A 15,623-nucleotide genomic window follows, 5' to 3' on the forward strand; every position below is an offset into this window, starting at 1 on the left:
CTGAAATTAAAAATTAAATATTGATTACTCCTATGCCGTGCTTTTTTTTTGCTGAGTACTTACATTACCTCAGATATTTTTAGCAGCTTCCAAGCTAGAGAATATTAAAAAAAATTTATCATTGCAACAGGACATGTTTAGTCATGGTGGTTACTGGCCATGAGAGATCCAACATTTTTATCGTTGCTCTGGATGTTACATCAGATACTGCTGTACTGTTATTTGAAACTGCTGTTCTGCTGCTGTATTTAATTTTGTTTTTTGCTGCTTACTTTTGATGAACTATGATGGTTCTCTGCCATTAGCTGTGTATTTTATCTCCAAAGCTCCCCCATAACATATAACCTAACCTCCAAGCCCTTCCCCTGTGGGGACCTTGTCCCGTAGACATTTCCAGGATAAGTACAGATGAACGAGGGAGAAAAATTGTTAAAAGTGGCCCTCTTTGGGTTTAGGCAGCCTAGTGGTTACCCACATACAGAACCTGTTGTCTTCAATCCTGTGGCTCTTTTCTCGCCTGTCATTTCCCAGTCCCCCTGTCCCAGGTTTGCGGCTCTTTCCGCTGTCCTCAATCATGTCTGCCTTATCATGAACGATTCAGAGAAATAAGGTGTAAAGATGGCATAAAATGAAAAGGGTGTAGCTTTTTCATATAAGAGGCTCAACAAAATTTATATACCTACAAAACATTACAGTAAATGTGTCGGTCAGTGTGATTGTGTAGGAAAATGCAGCACAACGATTAAAATATGTTCCTGCTCTGCTGAGAGAAAGTCAGTTCACACAAATTCTATAATCTATTTAGTAGGGGTGGGAGGAAAAATCGATACAGCATAGTATCGTGATATTTTGTCTGGTGATGTATTGTATCGTCTCCTCTACCAAGTATCGATTTTTTTAGAAGTAATTGCTAATGGAAAAATAAAATCTGTTTTTGAGGTCGACAGAGGTGGCGGTCATACAGCAGGAGAAAGTTAGTACAACAAACATGGCAGCACCAGAGAAAGGACATTAGGGATGCAAGCAGGGCATGAATGAGATGGACATGACACATGAGACGACAAACATGAGGGCAGGACTAATGCTGAATCAGCTAAACGGTTGATAAAATGGTATACATCGCGATGTATTGTATTGCAATAATCACTTTATTGCAAAATGTTTAAAATCGCAATAATCATGTCCCAAGTATCGTGATGATATCGTATCATGGGACCACTAGTGATTCCCGCCCCTCCTAGTACCTTTTATGTGGAATGGCAGGGGGGTCACGTTGGGGGTGGCGAGATACTGAAATAAAGCATCAAAATAAGTGTTTTTATTTAGTCAAGTAGATATCTGTTGTGTTGGTACTGTTGGTTCCAGATTCTGATTCTTGTGCTGCTCTTTTTGATTTAAAGCCCTCTGGCAGTAGAATCTACACATGGAGGATTTAAAGTAAAATATACTTTATGAACAACCAAAACCTTTTATTTTATCGTTTCATTTTTTAGTTTTACCTCTGACCCACTTAACTCTCCAACTAGTCAACATCAGTGGATGTGTCACCTTTAGTGTTACAGGCTGTAAACAAACTTCCTGTTCAACCTGATTATCTACAGCTCCAGAAAAGCTGAGAAAACAAAAAGGAATTTAGAACTTTGTTACAGAAATAGCTCATAAAACCAGTCTGCTGCTAACTTTTCACCTACTGTTCATAAGTAGTTTTACACACACGCTGTTTTTATAAATACAATTAAAGTTAACCTTGTGGAAAATTAACTCCAACAGGCGGATGTTTTTTTTTGTCATGTTATAATGATCTAAAATAAAGAAAGATAGACTATTATAGAATTATATGGTATAAGATATTGAGGAACAATATAAGTTTATATTCCATTCGCATTTCAAAAATCCTTTCTAGTTCTTATGACATTAATGCTAGAACCAGGCCAACCAACTGCTTTCGAACTTGTGACTATAAAAAAATTATTTCTGCACAGACAGTGAACATTGTGTTGCTGTTTATTTTCATTAACTACGCATCCCATAACCCCTTGTTATTTCCATAGTTCATTGTGAATTGGAGCTTTTCAAATGTTCAAAATGGAAACGGATTTTATTTCCACACTCATCTTCATCTAGTCTGTATTTTGCTATTAATAATGTTGTAATTTGTATTTATTATTGTTCTGAGGTTGATATGATATGACAGTATCCTCTACAGCATTGGTTCCCAACCTGGGGTCCAGGACCCCCCAGGGGGTGGGCCAGAGATCTTAGGGGGGACACAAGGCTTGGTCTGCTCAGAGGCTGCCAAAATTCGATTTGCAAATATTGACTAAAACCATGATAGAGCAGTTATTAAGCTTTATATACAAAGGTCTTTTGATAAGAAAAACATGCATAGGCCTTTTTATAGGGTTTCATCAGTAAAACAATTAAAATTTATGTAGATTTTTGTCGGCAATGTGTCACTTTTTCTTCTCCCTTGGGTCCTGGGGGGGGGCTCGGCTTTTCTTAGGTACATTTAGGGGGGGGGCTCCAAGGAAAAATGGTGGGGAAACACTGCTTTAGAGGAGCATCTACCATCATTTATCTCACAGTTAGCTCATAGTAAGCCTACACTGGATGGTAATGACATCTAATAATCAAATCTGCTGTGGAGAAAATGAATGGAATTTTTACTTCCACTACCACACCGTTGAGCTCTAGTTTGTTCATCTTAAAATTCTGTAGATAGATATAATAATAGATATGTTTTGTGTCTTTACTTTGATAATGATAAAACAGCTGAAATGCTGTTTTTAATAGCTGTGGTTGACAACTCAGATGGACTTTAGATTAGAATGTAAAGAAACAAAAAACAGACAAGCTAGCTACAACATAACCATAGGTAATGGTAAATCAGCACTACCACAGTATTTTAGAGGTTAATAATGAACATTTGGAGTGTGTTGACTCTTGCTTTTATGTGTGTAGATAACATTGTTAAACAGATTGATCAGTGTTAATGTTATTGTCTGACTGCATTTGTTACTTGCCCTCTGAACTCTGGTCCAGCCATGTTGCCACACACTCAGATCTGAGCTGTCAGGTTTGTGAAGATTTGCTCTAATCATTAGCCAAAAGTAAACAATGGCCTAACTGTGTAAATACGTGGTAGGAAATTTCCCTTTTCCCTGCTATTGATGTTTCCCTTTTGATATCCCACAGAGGTTTAGAGGAAGATTTTAAGTAGTATCCTTAAAAATGAAGCTTTATTTTTACTTACTGCTGCAAAGGACAGATGATAATACAATAATACCTCTAGAGGCATTGTGTCATACTCAACCAAGTTATTTTTAATATTTTTTTTTTCATTCCTTGACTATATCAAGTTTCCCTGTAAACCAGGGCTTCCCCTTGAAGGTTGTTAATTTAAATGATCAGATGTTAATATCCCAGTTTAGCTCTAATTTTGTCAGCTGAGTCTGTGCTCTTTTGGTTTTAAGCTGCATCCACACATAATGTAGGAGTCTTTCCAAGGCATGCTGTAAACTTCACAGTTTGAGTCTCAAAATAACTCTTAATTTTTCAGTGTTATTGTCCCAGTTCCAAAGCAAATGGGCCCTGTGATAAAACTTGAAAAAATGAAGCCGTTTAAAAATAATAGTTCTGTGTGTCTCTTTCTGACTGGGGCCAGAAGCTTTAGCTGACTTCTTTGCTTCATTTTGCTTGGCAATATAAGAGAGGGGCGGAGACGGTACATGAAACTTCAAGACAAAAGCCTGCTGTAAATATTATCTGCTTGATGCCAGTGCTTGTGTGATACTCATTATTGCCAGAGAAATGTCAAGGCCTTTATTCAGAAACTTTAAAACATCGTAATTTGTCATATGATAAGAGTCCAGCTGGAAAAACTGATACAGCTTTATACTCACTACTGGTTAGTTTGCCACCTTTCACAGCCTAATGATGTATTTTATCACAACTCACTCTCTGAGGCAAGGAGGTAGACTTTTACTGAATTTTCCACATCAGGCTTTGTTTGTGCCTGAACGGTCCAAAGACAGCTTTTGTGAGAACAGTTGCCACTTCTCTGAACATAAGCCGTCTTATGTGACTGAGCTTATGTGGATTGGTCTCTCTCCTTCCACCCCTATTCAAGGCCCCCTTTAGTTTCCTCCTGACTTCAGACAGGAGCTTATTTTTGAAACAATTGGGAATAAGACATCTTTGCTAAGTTACAGAAAATACAGACTGTGATGAGGGATGTTTTGATTCTTTTTGAATTTAATTTGATTGAAGAAGGATGTAGAGGTCAGAGATGGGAGGTGAAGTCAAGGTTGTTCGCTGTCTGGTCAGACTTCAGTTTAAGGGCAAAAGGGAGTTGCATAACATAATGGCGGCCTGCATTCCATTTCCTAAACCACTGTCCTCCATGCTGGAGAGAAACTTCAGAGTGCTGGTGCCATCTAGTGACAGAAGGCGTACCATTTCTTCAATTTATCAATTAACTTTATTCTGTTAAGATTTTTAACTTATGTTATGATTTAGGAAATTCCTTAAAACTGTTATGGAGTTTCAGAAATATTTTTTAAAATCTTGCAAGGGAAGCATACAGATTTGAATTGAATGTGCTGATGTGTTTTTTTCAAAACATTTATTTACAATACAGCTTTGGAAACACATAACAGCAGATTCCTGCCCTTTTACTAGGGATGTACCTTCACCACTTTCCAAAATCAAGCACAAACACTTCCATTTAAATACTCACTAATGCAGAGTACAGATATGATGCACTTTTTTCCATCAGATGTTTCTGACCTCTCCTCTTGAAAATTTAGCATTTCATAGTTTCACTTTAGTCATCTTAATTTATGTTAAAACTAGGGCTGTCAAAAGATGAAGATGTTTAATTATGATTATTTTCTGAATTTCTGTAGTTAACTGCAGTTGATCACATTCTTTTAAATCTTATAAATTCCTCTATTTTGAATTCAGAGCTGCTTTCTGGTCATTTTTTATTTTTCTACTGTTTTGAACTCAGGGTAATTGACTCCCCTGTTTGAATTAGGGCTGGGCAATTAATCCCAATATGGCCCACTAGAATTTTAAATCCCAGAAGGTGCAATATTTCTTCAAAAATACAAGTTTTAAAACATTCTTTTTTGGGTTTTTTTTTTGGCCTTTTTGCCTTTATTTGATAGGACAGTGGATAGAGTCGGAAACAGGGGAGAGAGCGGGGAGAGACATGCAGGAAATAGTGCCACGGGCCGGATTCGAACCCGGGTCGCCTGCGTATATGGCATGCGCCTTAACCACTCGACTACCAGCGCGCCTCGGGTTTTTTTTTTTTGAGATGTTATGCACTACATATCATGCAATCATTTAAGTGTTATTTTTTTTTAGAATAGTCTGCAAAAAGATTTAATTTTCTTCATTTTTGTACATTTTTTTGATTGAATATGAGAATGACATAAAAATGATGAAGCCCTTCAATACAAGAATTCATATCCTATTTTCAAGATGAATCAAAATCATCACAATAAGTTATTTTTTTTTCTAAACTGTTCAGCCCCTCTTTAATCTAATATTGTATTGATTTTAATGATCTAATGCTTGTATTTGTTGGAAAATATATAAGATATAGATCAGAAATAATCACATATCAAATCTAATCGCAATATTGGGGGAAAAAATAGCAATTAGATTATTTTCACAAATCGTTCAGCCCTAGTTTGAATACAGACCTGCTTTTACAGGGAGACCAAAGGTTTATTTTTTTTTTAATTTGGTGATTTTTGTGCCTTTATTTGATATAGGAGGACAGTGGATAGAGTCGGAAACAGGGACGAGAGCAGGGGAGAGACATGCAGTAAAGGGCCTCAGTCTGGATTCGAACCTAGGCCGTCCACGTGCACCGTACATGGGGTGCACCTTAAACGACTAGGCCACTTGCGTCCCTAGACCAAAGATTTTTGACATGAACTTAACCACAGAACAAGGAATGTGTTATCTAAAAAGATAACTGTTTAATAACGATGGTGCAGATGGCTTTTGATGACTGAAATGAGACATTAAGGAGCAGTGGCTGCAGGGAGAGGCTGATGTGGCTTAACTAAAGTGTGCTGAAAGGGACAATAAATCATGGTTTAAAGATTTAGCACACTAATTGTTGACCCTGACTAATCGCGATTAAATTGATTGATCTTGACAGCCCTAAGTAATATATTATCAAACTGTAGAAGTGGCTCCAACTTCCCTTACCTGCTCAAATAGTAAGAGACTGACATCATGCTGTAAAATTATAATGGACACAGTAATGAGTGCTGAGACAGGACATTAGCCCAGATATTAATATTGGTGCATCCTTAGTTTCCACATATGATTCCTGACCTGTTGATTTATTTATTCATTTGTAAAAGTAATATATTTTCTTTACTTTGCAGCCCTGAGTCAGTTGAAGCAAGCCCTGCCGTGAATGAGAAAAACTACAACAACCACAGCTGTGGGAGCGCACAGAGTCATGGGTATCGGGGACTACCATATGCTGTGAGTTCAGCAAGCTCTTTTCTAATCATCAATTCTAATCATAGCATGTCTTATGTATGAAACTAGTGTTACTTTCTTTTTATATTTTACTTTAATAAAAGCTACAACAATAACTCAGTTTAATGTACCAATCTTGGCTTGTCTCTAATCTTTTTGGTTGCTTGTTCTATTAAATTAGTGCAGTATGAGTAAAAGTAAGGACTGTTTTGCCTCTAGTTTGATTAAAAACATGAACGCCTATCCTGCTATTAGTCTTCTGTAACCACAATCTGTTTCTGTTATTAACAGCTGTACTGTTTCACATACCTGTTTTTTTTGCCCTCATTTTCATTCGTCTCCATTTTCCGTTTCCCTTTTTGCCTGAACACCCGTTGTTTGAAGATGCAACAGTCTTCCGTTGTGTGTTGTCAGGATCACAACTATGGCGCGCCCCCTCCCCCTACCCCACCCGCCTCTCCGCTCTCCCAAACCATCATTCCCCGCATGGATCTCAACGGCGTGGTACGCGGCTCCCGCTACCACGAAACTACTGAGGACAACTCAGCCGACAGCGACAGCTCCTCAGACGAGGACGGGGCTGTGGCCAGCTGGTGTCACTGCAGCCTGACGCCAGACGGCCTGCTCATCAAATGTGACAACTGCAGGTGAGAGATGGAGAGCCTGTGTGGTCAGGGGATGGGGCAAAATTTACAGCTGCTGAATGAGGTGCAGCCTATTCCACCAGTAGAAAGCTCGACATGGTTGTCTATTTATTTAAATTTTTTTAAACATTATCCTGCCTCTCTTGAAATTCAAAACTTAAGTTTTAACAGCTTCACTCATGATTCCACTGTAATGTATGATCTGAATGTGATCCAGCTTTTTACTTTTTCCCTTTTCTTCCATGGTACTCAAGTTACTACTAAACTGTCGATAAAAAAGTTTTTTTGTCTTTCAAAATAAGAACATTCTTATCTAACTTTAACCATCATTAACTAAATTACTTCCCAGAACAGTCATATTAAGCTCAAATATTAAGTACATTTTGATAAAATTCATTCTTAAATGAGGATTAATACTGAACACTAGGTCTAATTCTTTGACATTCACTCATTCCTTTATGTAATTTTAGTGCAAGCATTATGTAGTATCCGTGGAGCAGTTGGTTCATTTGGAGCTGCTGCTGCTGTGTCGTATTTGACTAAATTTCACAGCAGATACTGGGGGCTAAAATAGTGGAGCAGAATTTTTGTCTAAGTCTAGCCCTGGCAAGAGGTTAGTAGTAGAAGAACATAAAGGTTTTAAATTCATATGAGTATATGAAAAAAAATGTTCTTTAAATAAAAAATATATCATGATTGATAATCTTGATCTCAATATTGAGCAAAATAATCAAGATTACAGTTTTAGCTAAAACTGTAAAGCTTAACTTTCTTGTATTCTGTTCCAGGTTTAAGAGACACATTAAGCAAGTTAGAACACTTACAATTTAAACATCCATTCAGGTTTTTGCTCATCAGGCCACTGCAGAATTTCAGATTTTTGACAAGCTATTCTATGAAGCAATAACTATCTTAGATCATCAGATTTTGTTTTGTTTGCAAAAGAAAACAGGACTCATTTTTCATTTCTGCTAATTCACAGAACTTACAAAGTCTGTTTTGTCAAAGTCTTCGAAAATTGGAAATCAACAAACCTCAGTGGCCAGAGGAAGAAAGCCAGATCTTAACTCTGCAATCAAGGAAATTTGACTTCTTAAAAAAGGGATGTAGTCAGAATTTAGGCATATTCTTTTATAATCAGCACACATGGCCTTAGTTTTGGTTTGGACTGAACATTTCTTTAGAATTAATCTAGAGCTTGTCTGTCAGTGAGTTAACGTGACAACATTAGTTATTCCTCCAGATATGCAACATATCCACCTCCTCAAAAATGGCGTAATTTTATCAGCCCAAGGAGAATTGTCGATTCTCTCCTCTGACATTTTGATTGGTCGATTCCACAACCGTATCATTTCATGCTTTCATTGTGTAGAACCTGGTAACCTACATATGTCATCCTGAATTGGTGGGATGGGAGCAAATCTGTGAAATCCTAGGATGCATTGTATAGCTTTTCTGTGCAGAATATACATTTTTTAATGTCTTTAATTCCCCACATTCCTGCAGCACAATTAAGTATTGGGAATACACAAGCATCAAAGAGTTGTTATCTTTTTTTATACAAGTTGTTCGAGAAAGGACATAGGATCCACTTAGTGCCAATGATTAAAAGACTGACCAAGACATATATTTCTTTTCATTGCAGGGGACTTGATAGGAGGAAAGGAGCAGAAGGCCAGCACAGAAAAACAGAAAATGTCTCAGGTACATTGTCGTCTGTCTTTTTTGTCATATTGTATTATATTAGTTTCAGCTGTATGCTATAGGTGAAGATCTTTTTCCCCACCATATCTGATTCTGTAGCTGGAGAAAGCAGTGCTACTGAGAGTGGTGATGAGGAGGTATCCCCCTCCACCATCTCCTACACTGCCACCCAGCATACGCCCACCAGCATCAAACTAACCGTCAACCGGGTGAAAAGGAGCAAATCCAAAAAGAGGAAGAAGAGCACGGAGAAGGCCCGGGGAACACCAAAGGGCAAAAAAGTCAAGGTAATGAAACTGCAAGAACAGCGGATTAGTTTGTTTTGTGCAAAAAAGTTTTGAGTCAAGTCACTGAAGAAATCGTTGAAGGTTAGTTAAGAGTAAGCATGACACATATGACCTCATTAATGTTGTTTTTAGCCCTAAAACGGCTGCTGCCTAACAGGTCTGTGAAATCATTTTCTCTCTTACAGGCTTTCAGAGAGGGTTCAAGAAAGTCCATGAGGATGAAGGTATTATTTAAGTTGGTCAGAAATGTTTTGACTCTAAAGTTAAACATTGCTGCCAGCTTCATTCTTGCCCCTTTCTACTCCTTTCTTCATTCTGTCTAGAACTCAACAACGGAGGCCAGCGTGTTAGATGAGAACACAGCAGAGGGATGGGAGAGCAAAATACGCCAGTGGACAGACCAGTACGAGGAGGCCCTGGCAAACCAGTACAGTGCTGATGTCCAGACACTTCTCCAGCTCCATCGCACTGCCAGTACCACTGTCTCTAAAACTGAGAGTGGTGCCTCACCACTTCCCTCCAATACTCAGATCCAGGCCTCTGTGGACGCCATGGACACCATCAACCGCACTGAGCTGGCCTGTAACAATACAGTTCTGGGCTCACAGATGCAGGTTAGTCCCAATAGTGCTCTTAGGGACTAACACACATTGATTGAACTTATTTCACCAAAGATACAGGCTAATTAGACAGCAAGGAGGCACATTGAAATGATCTTTTCAAACACACAGTCAAGGAGAGCGAGTGAGCTTTCCATCATTTCAATGACCGAGTTCAGCCTGATTACATCTTTTGTTGCTGGTCCTTTGGAGAAGCTAATCTGCACATTTGATATTGGGGCTTTATTGACTTATGGGTGTAAAAAATTGCTTCAGTAGATTGCTTTATCATGCAGTTGTGAGACAAGCCATAATGAATGCAACATAATCTTATATATTAATTTTGCATCACATATCACATTTGTTTTTGTCACTGACTGTCAAAACAGTCTGACAACGTAAAGCTGTGGATTCTTTCAGAGATTAACATTTTTGTTAATGTAAGTAATTTTTCAAACACAGAAACAACTATTACATAGCTATTCTTAGCCAAGTTCAGACCAAAGATTCACAACGAGATGTGTTAAAACCTGCACATTTTGAAAGCTGACGAGTTCACATGTGCTGCAACCAGAGGAACGCTGTGTCATCTCCATCGAGTCACTCAATTCATAGTGATTTTTTCATGTTATTGCACAATCAATCTGTCTGTACAATAGGGACAGTAATGCACATTTCCTGTTTTTCCTTGTGGTTTTGTCTTCATAATAATGCATAACATTTATATCATATACGATTGCAAGAGAGCGATTCATCACTAATTCCCCTAGTCATCACCATGGTAGGGTAGCAGTGCACATAAGAACACAATAAGGCTTTGCAAGTTCAGTCTTTTTATAACAAAGATATCTGCTGAGAATAATTAATTATCCAGACAAATTTAGCTCCTACATCCTTGAATTTCTCATGCACCAGTTCATATAGCAATATCCATTCTGCTTACGTGCACAGCTGATGGAGGAGACAGGAGTATTTACAGCCTGAAGTTTCCATGAAAAAGTTAAAAAAAAAAAAAAAAAAAAAAGATCTTATCATTTCCTGAATTTACAGCATCAATATGCGTGTTGAACTTTGATCAGTTATTCATCTGTGTTTAAAACATTTCAGTACAAGATTTCCATTTTCTGTTTCACATTATCTGCTTGTAAAATCGTGCAACTTAACAGACTGAACATCAACAGGCAGGTTGATTCAAGCTGCAATAACTCTGCTTACACTGGTGCAACCATTACCAGTGATGTTCTAAAATGGTCTTGTCACATTGCAAATCTTTGGTCTGAACTTGGCTTTACGTTTCAGCGGCTTTTTCTTCATAATAACACTCACTGTACTTCACTTAACCCCAGGATTTCTCATTTCTATCTGTATATATGGATTTATTTATTAGTATTATTGTGTGACATTTGGGGTCCATCACAATACTTGTATAACATGCAAAGAAAAAACAAATTTCACCAGTTACACAAAAGATAGACTAGGAACTCCTGTGTCGCGAAGGTTAAATATGTAAAAACAAAATGAGCACATATTTTAAAATACTTGAATCACTCATTAGTGTTTGATATCTATTGCATTTGCAAATACATAATATGTGATTGTTTATTTGTAGCTCCAGCTTGGGCGGGTAACAAGGGTGCAGAAACACAGGAAGATCCTGCGAGCCGCAAAGACCCTGGAACCTGACACACTCATCATTGAATATCGAGGGAAGGTCATGCTCAAACAACAGTTTGAAGTCAACGGTCACTTCTTCAAAAAGTAAGGGATCATGGTGTATATTTTATGTATTTTGTGTTTGGATCAAAAGACATGAAGTTAAGCTTGAAAATTCTCCAGTGTTGTCTGACTTTTAAAGCCATTGTTGTTGTTCTTCTTCAGACCCTACCCATTTGTGCTTTTCTACTCAAAGTTTAATGATGTAGAGATGTGTGTTGATGCAAGGACCTTTGGAAATGACGCCCGCTTTATCAGAAGGTCATGCACACCCAATGCCGAGGTCAGACACTAAGCTTAACATATGATTTCTCTCTGATGTTTCGAGCCTTTATTTTGTTGCTCTGTGGGAGTATTTCATGTTTTTAATTCAAACTAAAGCATCATGGCTTTTTCTGACTAGGTCCGGCATATGATTGCTGAGGGCATGATTCATCTATGTATCTATGCTGTCAGTCAAATCACAAAGGATGCAGAGGTCACCATTGGATTTGACTACGAGTTCAATAGCTGGTCAGTAAAGCTCTGTTTTTTCCACCTACCTTTAAACCAAGTTCTAGAGCCATATTTGTGCAATTTGTCTTGTTCTCCAGTGTAATCTTCTCTTCTTTTCTCACAAACTACCAGTAATTACAAAGTGGACTGTGCCTGCCATAAGGGCAACCAGAACTGCCCGGTGCAAAAGCACAACCTAAGCCCCAGAGAGAGCTTGCTGAGTCCCCCTTCCCTGCCGCCTCCCCCCTCTGTTGTCGGTGCAGAAACCCGACGGAGGAAAGCTCGGAGGAGAGAGCAGGAGGGCAGCTTATCTGGGGACAGCAACCAGACCCCGGACCAGATCCAGGAGGCCAAAGAAATGCATGGGACCAGTGACGGAGAGGTGTGTGGCGAAATTTGGTTGAACACATTAAGTCCAGGGATATTTTTAAATGTCATTTTCCAAATATTTGACATAGACACAATTAAGTGTTCTAGAAATGGGCTTGAATTTTCAAATATCAGCCTTTGTTGCTAAAATCTCTTTCTGGGTAAGAGAAGTTTTTCTGATGCACAGTTTTTCTTTGCAATTAGGAGAGACTGTTGGATGAGGTTAAGGTGGAAGATGGAGAGGAAGGCGAAGTGGATGAAAATGGGGTTGCAATCTCCACTAAAAAGGTAAAAAATGTTGAATATTTTTGTGATGATGGACTGAAGGCTGCCAAGGGAATATTTGAGGTAACTTGATCCTCTCTTTAATGTGTGACTCTTCATACAGACATGTAACACCTTGGAGAGGAGGCGGAGGAGAGTGGGAGGAGCAGAAACAAAGGAGGAGGGTGTGGAAACCGAGGACGGGGCAGGAAACCCCGCAGGGAACACCCCCACACCTAGCACTGCTGGAGTTGGGGTCAGCACGCGGCGCACCACCTATGTAATGGTCAGTGAGGGAATCAAATTAGCTAGGCTGCTTATATTTAGATGTTCCCTTTATGTTTTTTTATTAATGCATTTCATACATCCTCTTGCAGGACCCGCCAAGCATTGAAGAAAAGCCCTCAACAAACAACCTGACTGCCCCAGTTGCTCCCCCCAAACCTGCACGACCCACCAAGCCTCGGCCCAAAAGTCGTATCTCTCGATACCGATCAAGCTCGTCCCAGCGGGCCCGGCGGCAGCGTCAAGCTCTCGCCCAGCAGGCTGCAGCTGCAGCCGCAGCAATGGCAGCGACGCCATCGTCAGGTGAACAGGGTGCTGCTCCAGATGAGGAGGGATCTCAGGGCCCATACAGTGCTGAGCAAGAGAACAGTTTAGGCAGTCAGCTCCTCGATGGAGATGGTCAGGGTCTGAACTGCATTAATAGAGGCAATTTGCGCTACCCCAAGACAAAGAAGGTAAGAGGATGTTAAACTTTGTGGACATGTGTTATCTATTTATGTGCAGATGAAATCAGTGTTTCTTTGTGCTCTCTCAGTACCTGGTGACAGAGTGGTTGAATGACAAGATACCTGCAGGGGATAAGGTCCACCAAGAGGTGCCTGTCGAACGCCCGCTGCGGATAACCACTGACCCTACAGTGCTGGCCACCACCCTCAACATGCTGCCAGGCCTCTCCCACTCATCGCTCATCTGCACCACACCCAGACACTACGTCCGCTTTGGTTCACCATTCAACCCCGAGAGACGCCGGCCGCGCCCACTCCAAATGGATGGCACTTATGGCTGCTTTAAAAAGGTGAAATATGCAGGAAAATGGATCTCAAATGGAATACATATGCAGCCATTCTTAAGCACTTTACATGAAGTCCTAGCACTGTTTCAGGTTAATCATCTTACAAGTCTCATGGAAGCTCAAAACAATTTAGTGTAATATTGTTAGTCAAAATTCTATTTACAAGTCTTGAAAAGCTGACTCTTGGAGGCATTGTACCTAAAATAGTCAGTTTATCCTTAAACAATTCAAACTTAACCTACGCCAGTTTTTAAGACACAGATCTGTATCCACCATGTATCATCCTGTATATGTGATCCCATGGTCCAAACCTTCTTATTCGGTAAAACTTTGCCCTTTCACAGCATTTTCATCAGCCTGAGATTTTTTTTAATGTTTAGTCTAACGCTGTGTATTAGGCTTTGCAATGTAAGTAAATGTTTATTCTTACTCTGTCGTCCTGCAGAGGTGGTTAAAACAGCTGGAGGATGAGAGCTGCTCAGCCAGCATGGAGGACGGCACAGAATCCACCTCTTCCCAGCAAAGCACCAGTAGCAGATCCACCCCCAATCCCCTGTCTACTGGTATGTACACAACCACCTCATGATGATTCATTATCTGCTGCTTATTTTGAAATCAACAAAAGTATGACTAAAAAAACTGAGCAGTGTAATTTAAAAGAAGTGAATTCATATGGTGGGTTATATTACTTCAGTCAAGAAAAACATAATCACTGTCTACATGCTGACCACTTTTTTTTTTTTTTTTTTTGTTTACATTTTTCTTATCACAGAGGTCAATGCACCTTTTAAGAAGCGTCATTCCAGGTATATGTCAGAGATGACACCAGCACCCCTGGACCATCTGCTTCGCCCTCTGTCACCCATCACACCTCCGCTCCCAGATGACTCCCTCAACCGAATGCCCCAAACCCCCTGTGGATCCCTGCTGCCTAACGGCCTGGTCTACTCCCCCATGCCCTCCCTGCCCGCCAGCCGCTGCAACACACCGCTGCAATTTGAAGTAAGGGCCATCCCATTCAATGCCGTTACGTACTAATAGAGTCCATGATACTGTTCATATTAAAATTACACATAGGAGGTATATTCCAGGTTCCAAATCCAGAAATAAAAAGATATTAATTGCAAGCAAAGTGAAATTGTTGGAATTATGCTTTCAGAATAAAATTAATCTCAAACAGCTTCCCTGCATTTATTTTCCAGCACATAACATGCAGAATATAATCTTGGGATGCAAATGATCACGGTTTAAATTGGATTACTTTTTTCATATGATGAAATAAAAGTACAACTTTTTAATCAATGATAAACAGCAAATAAAAATCTAAGTTTTGCAACACAGTGCTAGCTAACCAAAACTCGGTTGCCTGCAACCATGTTTTATTTTATTATATTTACAGAAAATTGATAGAGCACTTGCAAAAACATGATTGGCATAAAAATATCATAGATACAAGACTGAAAGCACAGTTTTTAGAATCTATCTAAAATATGTTACGTAGGAATGGTCACTTTTTAAAATAAGATATTTCAGTGCAAAATCTACATATTGTATCTTTAAATCATTTTGAATATTTTTCAAACTTTCAAAATGTACATGAACATTCTTCCTTCATTTATATTTTTGTAGTGCTTTTATTGTTAATGGTAATGTTGCTGTTTATTTGTAGTTTATGTGTATGTAGTGATTCATTTAGAGTTTAAATTTTATTGATAATTACCCCCTGGCTCTTAACCACATATGGCTTTTTGTAATTGTGCTGTTTTAAGCCTTACTTGGAAAAATATCTATTATTTAAGCTATATTTTTTTTAAACTATATTTAGTTTTCTGTTGTTTGATATGAACTGGGAGTCGTGGCTTTTACTGTAGTGAAATGAATAGGAGTCTTTCCTCCAGAACCACACTCTTGAGCTCTATATATGATATACTATTCAAAGTTTGTGGAGTTACATAGG

The 15,623-nt window shown here is 39.0% G+C and overlaps 1 protein-coding gene across 4 annotated transcripts in view; it reads left to right on the forward strand.

Annotated features, from left to right (window-relative positions):
• The window catches only part of setd5 (SET domain containing 5), a 55,431-nt gene that overhangs the window by 24,899 nt on the left and 14,909 nt on the right, over window positions 1–15,623 (forward strand). For 2 of the 4 annotated variants that reach the window (XM_041779994.1, XM_041780011.1), the window contains exons 3-18: window positions 6,414–6,516; window positions 6,898–7,160; window positions 8,803–8,861; window positions 8,961–9,148; window positions 9,334–9,372; window positions 9,472–9,762; window positions 11,357–11,505; window positions 11,626–11,743; window positions 11,864–11,973; window positions 12,088–12,337; window positions 12,529–12,612; window positions 12,713–12,874; window positions 12,966–13,328; window positions 13,409–13,669; window positions 14,112–14,229; window positions 14,439–14,668. In XM_041779994.1, the coding sequence (XP_041635928.1) occupies window positions 6,414–6,516; window positions 6,898–7,160; window positions 8,803–8,861; window positions 8,961–9,148; window positions 9,334–9,372; window positions 9,472–9,762; window positions 11,357–11,505; window positions 11,626–11,743; window positions 11,864–11,973; window positions 12,088–12,337; window positions 12,529–12,612; window positions 12,713–12,874; window positions 12,966–13,328; window positions 13,409–13,669; window positions 14,112–14,229; window positions 14,439–14,668 (2,788 nt within the window). The remainder of the gene's footprint in view (window positions 1–6,413; window positions 6,517–6,897; window positions 7,161–8,802; window positions 8,862–8,960; window positions 9,149–9,333; window positions 9,373–9,471; window positions 9,763–11,356; window positions 11,506–11,625; window positions 11,744–11,863; window positions 11,974–12,087; window positions 12,338–12,528; window positions 12,613–12,712; window positions 12,875–12,965; window positions 13,329–13,408; window positions 13,670–14,111; window positions 14,230–14,438; window positions 14,669–15,623) is intronic. The other 2 variants (XM_041780003.1, XM_041780020.1) reach the window with 1 other exon arrangement.

Source organism: Cheilinus undulatus, linkage group 3 (assembly GCF_018320785.1).
Source record: "Cheilinus undulatus linkage group 3, ASM1832078v1, whole genome shotgun sequence".
NCBI classification, from domain to species: domain Eukaryota; kingdom Metazoa; phylum Chordata; class Actinopteri; order Labriformes; family Labridae; genus Cheilinus; species Cheilinus undulatus.